The sequence below is a fragment of the Pelmatolapia mariae genome, linkage group LG6 (genome assembly GCF_036321145.2).
Source record: "Pelmatolapia mariae isolate MD_Pm_ZW linkage group LG6, Pm_UMD_F_2, whole genome shotgun sequence".
NCBI lineage: Eukaryota > Metazoa > Chordata > Actinopteri > Cichliformes > Cichlidae > Pelmatolapia > Pelmatolapia mariae.
Window position 1 is genome coordinate 41,117,797 of NC_086232.1, and position 6,423 is coordinate 41,124,219.

Genomic DNA, 6,423 nt, shown 5'->3' on the forward strand with positions numbered 1-6,423 from the left:
CCCCTGAGGGTGTTGCGTTCAGGGACAACATACGGCTCTTAGATGCCAATACAAATATTTAAACAGGCAGAACTCATGGCAGGATTTTAAAGGCTTCATTAAAGGCTTCTTCGCTGGAAAAAATACATTGTTGTAATTTTTAAGTCAGTTTCAGCAGTAGACTGTATATCGGTTTTATTTTCATTTAAAAAAAATGACTATGTATAATAATGCCTTTAATATAGAAATCTATATGTGTAATATAATAATACACACATATATAATTTTAATAAAGATTTTACACACGTAGTCTATGCTTGCCACCGAAAGCACCTTATTTAACGGAGTTTTTTAAGGACCCGTAAAAGCACCATGAGCTAAAACCGGAAGACGAAATATTAAAAACAGGATATACACAAAACGCGTCACACTCAAGCGTCGGCAGCTCCATTTTTCAGCTGGTGAAAAACTTTCGTGGTTTCACCTTCAGTCGCTAACGGTCAGTTTTGGCCATTTCCATTTCTCTTTGGGACTGAAAAGAAACGTTTTTCAAGATGGGAGGCGGCGATCTGGTAAGTCTGAGTCTTAATCTTTTACTACTGGCGCATGCGCCGGGAAAGAAACAACGCTAATGCCAAACTCCATTGAAATTAATGGTTAATTTATAGATGTTTGCTTACATGTCATACACAGACATTTAGGGCTTGAATTAAAAGCTTTTGGAATTCTGCACGAAGCATAGTTAAGTTCGGCCATAATTCCTTTAATTTCGGTCTTCTTATTCTGAACTAGTTGAGGATTATAAATATGAGTACATTTTTACATCAGAAACCTTTTATAAATATTTTACTTATTTTTTTCTGTGTAGAATGTACTTATAGATATGAAATATTATAGATTTTGTTGTCAAATCACATTTGGATCATTGCGGTAGAGTAAAATAATTAAAATTAAGAACTAGAGATATTAAAGGCTTCGGCTAGTTATTGTCCACTGAAAGGGAGCTCCTGGTGGTTTCCAATGATGTAGCCGTTGATGGTTTTGACGTGTTTTCCACCAGAACTTGAAAAAGAGCTGGCACCCCCAGACTATGAAAAACATTGAGCGTGTCTGGAAAGCTGAGCAGAAACATGAGGCTGAACGTAAAAAGATCGAGGAGCTCCAGAAGCAGCTGAAGGAGGAACGAGCCCGAGAGGAAATGACAAAATATGCAGAGGAAACCGGCGTCTTAAAGTGAGTTATCTCCTGTGTTATGAGGAACGATAAGTTAATGGTTCAAAGAAGAATGTTGTGTCTGAGATATGCTGTACTTTTCTTGGATGGTGACAGAAGAAAAGATGATCGGTTGGACTGGATGTACCAGGGCCCTGCCGGTCAGGTGTCCAGGGATGAGTACCTGCTTGGGCGCCCCATTGACAAGCAGATCACTGACCAGTATGAGGAGCCAGAGAGCGGTCCCTCAGCTGAGACAGGCCTCCTGCCTGGGTCCATATTTAACCCCACCACCCCTGCCTCCAGCCTCGATTTGGCTGCCAAGATCAGGGAAGACCCCCTGTTTGAAATCAGGTGAGTGAACGTGCCATTCTCTTTTGATTTGTTCTGAAGATATTGTTAAATTTGCAGATGATCATGTTTGTGTTTTGTTTGTGTTGTAAAGGAAACGTGAGGAAGCAAAGAAGAGAGAAGTCCTGACTAATCCAGTAAAGATGAAGAAAATTAAAGAAATGGTAACGTTAAGGTCCAAAAAGCTGGTATCGGTGTAGGTTAATGAGATATAACATCCTAAAAAGCATTATTATTACAGGCTGATGATTTCCATCATGTAAATATTTGTATTTGTTTGGTTGTTTTTAAATAGCTTCGCCAAAACCTTGACAAGAAAGACAAGAAAAAGAAGAGGAAGAAGGAGAAGAAGGAGAAGAAAGGAGACAAAGACAGAAGGAAGGAAAAGAAGCATAAGAGGAGTTCAAGTTCGAGCTCAGAGGAAGACGATGAGAAGAAACACAGGTTAGTAAAGAGGTTGTTTCAGAAATGATTGCAGTATGTTTGAGACTTCTGTATAAACCAGCAAATTGCTCATAAGTACCACTGTTTTTTTTATATATCATTTTTGATTCGTTTTTCAGGTCAAACCCACGAGACTACTCCTCAGACACCAAATCTCATTCTCATCATCATCATCCAGGCTATGGTCTACAGGTCTGTACCACAGCTACTGTGATCACATACATGCACATGACTTATCCTGCATTTTCAGCATCTGATCTCTGAGACATCCACTGTGTGGGAAACAGTCCTAGAGCCTCTAAAGGGAAAGTCTGCGGGGTGTCTTAAGTTCAAGCTTGTATTTGTGAAAAGTAAAGGTGCCATAACTAAACAGCAAAGCTCATCAGTTTAAAGGGTAGAGTCATGCTTTGCTTCATTAGTTCCAAATTAAGGGAAACTCTCTGCATCATGAGTGGGTTGTAACAGGTGTGGAAGTGATTAATCAGATGTGCACTGGCAAAACCAATCGCTTCATCTTTAAAGTGTTTTTAGTAAATATGCTTATAAATTAGGGGTGCAACGATACTCGTATCGATATTGAACCGTTCGATACAGTGCTTTCGGTTCGGTACGCATGTGTATCGAACAATACAAAATTTTTAATTTATTTTATCAACTTTTCTTCTGACGATGCTGTGGATCTGCGTTCGACTTATCCGCCTAGGCTGCACTGTCGAGCGCAGATCCACTGAGCGCAGCGCAAGCTAGCAAGACAGAAGCTTAGCTCATTGCAACATGGCAAATTGAACCTCCCCCACCCTCATTCAGATCTGGCCTTTGGAACTATTTTGGTCTTCATGTGAAGTATGACCCTGAAGGTAAGCGCGTCATGGACAAAAGTAAAACAGTATGTCGGATGTGCCACGCAATGCTCAATTACATGGGTGGGAACTACTGCGTTAGCGCAGTTTGCTCGTTAACGTGTTGACGCCGTCCAGCCCCACGCACGGGGCGATCCGCGGTAGCTCGTTAACGGAGATTTGCCGTGTTGTGGCGTTAATGTCATTTCAGATTAACGCTGACAGCACTAGTGGGAACACAATGAATATGACTGCACATTTACTCCGACATCATCCTAGTGCAAAGACAAGTGGAAGCAGACAAAAACAACAAGCACGCATGCTACAAACTTTACCCGAGCCATTTAGACAGCCGTTAGCACATGATTCTCCTTATGGGGACCTGATATGTTTAATATGCTGCTGAGAATATACCCCAGAAGAAGCGTATAGTATAGCTTTTATTTTGGAAAGAGCCATTTCTCTGTAATGAACTCTCTTTTCCAAAGATGAGGGATTTTTCCATGAGATATTTATTTTTTTATTACTTTGTCGTTTCAGCAACATTAAATTTAAAAACTGTACTTTTGAGTTAAAATATATATTTATAATTTTAATAAATGACAAATTAAAAAAGCATGAACATTTTTTTGTATCGAAAAAATATCGAACCGTGACACCAAAGTATCGAACCAAACCGAACCGTGAATTTTGTGTATCGTTGCACCCCTATTATAAATATCCACAAAATATTAACCTTCTTCAGCATGCCTGGAAAAACTTTAATATGCATGCATGAGTGTGTTCACATTCTGCCATTCTGACCCACAATTCTCTGTGTAAGCTGCACACACAGCACGAGAGTAGAAGTTGAAAGCCTTCAACATTAGAAATAAGGGACTCCCGGTGACCAGGGAGCTAAAGTTTCTTTGCAAGTGTTGTTGGTTTTTTTGTTGGTTTTTTGTTTTGTTTTTTAAGAGCAGCATGCAGCTTTTCTTTTTCCTGGGGTTTTCCGGCCCAATCCACTGTGAGGGGAGACCTTCCTGATATGTGTTCCTGATTTTTGGTCTTTTCCCTCAGCTCGCAACAGGTAGACATCAACAGACCTCAACCTCCTCCGGTCACTCAGGGCGACGTGAGAGGAGCAGATCCCGATCACCTCACAGGAATTACAAGGACAGCCGCTCCTACTCTTCATCCTCCTCACATCGGAGTGAAAAGAAGCAAGAACCCAAAGGTCCCAGCCCACAGAAGGACCGATACCAGAGACAGAGGAACCACATGTCTAAGTAAGAGTGTACACATCTCCAAAAAGTATGTTTGTGAACGGATTAGTATTGGTATGATAACTGATTAAATATTGCAATAACTGCTTTGATCTGCTCTTTTTTTTTTTTTTTGCAAGCACATTTAAATATTATCAACGTTGTAACTGTGATACGTGTGTTAAGATGAGCAGAGAAGGGGCTGCTTAAATTGTAACTTGTTACATAAAATCTCATCTTTATCACCACCCACACTGAACTGGTTAATTTTCCATGTTGTTCTGTCTGATGTAGGAAGCTCTCTGCAGAGGAGATGGAGCGAAAGAGGCGTGAGATGATGGACCAAGCCAAGCAGAGGGAGGAGGACAGGGAGAATAATGTGAAGCGCTATAAGAGGCAGGACGAGCAGGAGAAGCAGAGGGAACAAAACGCCAAGCATGACCGCCATGCTGGCTTCATCCAGTAAGTTCAGAGTGTGATGTTTGTGGACACAAGTCTGATAATCAGATCAGTTATTTGTGTCTGTGCATTTTAAGTTTCAGTAACTGACCTTTGTCATCTTGCAGCAACATGAAGCTGGAGAGTGCCGCGAGCTCCTCCTTAGAGGACAGAGTGAAGAGAAATATCCACTCCATTCAGAGGACGCCAGCCTCCCTGGAAAACTTCATGAAACGATAAAGACAAAAATTCACATTACAGTCAATGAACTGACTAAAAAGACTGCCACACACCATTTTATAGCGTTTTTTTTTTTTAAGTTGACTGGGGCAGGTGAGCTGTGAGCCTGTCAGGAATTCAAACACAGGCTTTTAATTTGAAAAGCAGATGTCGTATTCATATGTACAGTACAAAAGGCCTGTTGTTACTTCATGTGTTTTAGCTACTTTCTTCAAATCAAATAACTGTTTATAAGGTTAAAGTAAGTTTGTGCAATTTACTGTTTTTGTTTTTTACATATTGATAGGACCTCTTATCTCAAATGCTTTTGTAATATTCGTTTGGTACTGTGAGTAACAAATGGTATAAAAACTACATTTCTGGATTTGTATTATTCATTCTTTTTTAAATGCCACTTGTCACTGATCATAGACTGTTATTTAAGAGAAGAGAAGTGGGGAAATTCCTTTACTTAACACCTGAAAGTTAAGATCAAATAAAGAGAGTGGAAATAGAATAAAATGTGACAAAATAAATATATTAGCATGGTAAAGCTAATTTGAAATCAAAGTAAAGCAGTTATGTAACCATATAATAGTTAACTAGCTTAGTCATCGAGCTGTATAAGCACATCTCACAGACACACACAGACCAGCTAATTCATGCAAACTAACCAAGAAAATGTTAAAAGTTCCCCAAAACCGAAGTTCTGTATCTCACTGCAAACCATAATGGTTGTCACAATTGCATTAGTGGACCAACAGCATCAAGAGCACTTTGTGAAGCTCAGTGGCTACAGGAGGTGAAGCTTAGCAGACACAGTAGCAGTACTTGCATCATTTTTCTTTTCTGAAAGTTGCTGTTTAACACAGACCCAGCCACACACTCAGACAAAAATGGGTTCATCCCAAAGACAAACTTAACAAAATAGTGTTTGCTGTACAGTGCAGCGAGGAATGCTCAGACCTCTATATTGGAGAGACCAAACGGCCACTTCATAAACGCATGGCACAACATAGACAGAGCCACCTCAATGGGACAAGACTCGGCTGTCCATCTGCATCTAGAGGACAAGGGTCACTCTTTCGAGGAAGCCAATGTTCACATTTTGGAGGAGAAGACAGATGGTTTGAAAGAGGAGTGAAAGAAGCCATCTATGTCCACTGTGAATGACCATCTTTGAACAGAGGCGGTGGCTTACGACACCAACTGCCTGCCATCTATAATCCAGTTTTGAGATCCCTTCCTGGAAGCCGTAACGCCCACAAACATCCTGGGCCATTTGACCTCAGGAAATCACATGATAGGGCGGGCTAGGTTTCACAATGGGTTCACCTGAAAACTTGGCTGACTGTGACCCACACCAGTGGGTCTTGGCTTGTATGATTAGGTAGAGGATCAATAGGAGGTGTAACTACAGGGGTCCAACAAAGAATGGCCACGCATCATACTGATGTCTTCAGAAATTTATTTCTCTCTCTCACACACTCTTATTGTCTTCAGACACAAAGTTTACAACATAAATGTTTTGAGCTTATCAGTCTCTCATATCAGTGTCCATAAACAGTCTTGCACAAGCAGAACAGGAAAAATGCAAAATAATGGATATCACTAAAATGTCCTCTTATTACCAATGTAGAACACATATGCAACATTATATAAACAATATACATGAATGCATACCGTGTGCGCCTCTT

General features: G+C 40.4%; 1 protein-coding gene across 2 annotated transcripts; it reads left to right on the forward strand.

Moving 5' to 3' along the window:
* The first annotated feature begins 401 nt into the window (after positions 1 to 401).
* On the forward strand, positions 402 to 5,102 carry cwc25 (CWC25 spliceosome associated protein homolog). Of its 2 annotated transcripts, XM_063475540.1 has the most exons (9): positions 402 to 551; positions 1,040 to 1,212; positions 1,309 to 1,545; positions 1,637 to 1,706; positions 1,838 to 1,986; positions 2,106 to 2,178; positions 3,885 to 4,093; positions 4,364 to 4,531; positions 4,636 to 5,102. In XM_063475540.1, the coding sequence occupies exons 1-9, from the start codon at positions 534 to 536 to the stop codon at positions 4,745 to 4,747; spliced, it is 1,209 nt and encodes a 402-aa protein (XP_063331610.1). In that variant the 5' UTR covers positions 402 to 533; the 3' UTR covers positions 4,748 to 5,102. The 2 variants fall into 2 exon arrangements, with proteins under 2 accessions (XP_063331610.1, XP_063331611.1); XM_063475541.1 differs by lacking the exon at positions 4,636 to 5,102 and having other exon boundaries at positions 1,637 to 1,738; positions 4,364 to 4,513.
* The last annotated feature ends 1,321 nt before the right edge of the window (positions 5,103 to 6,423 follow it).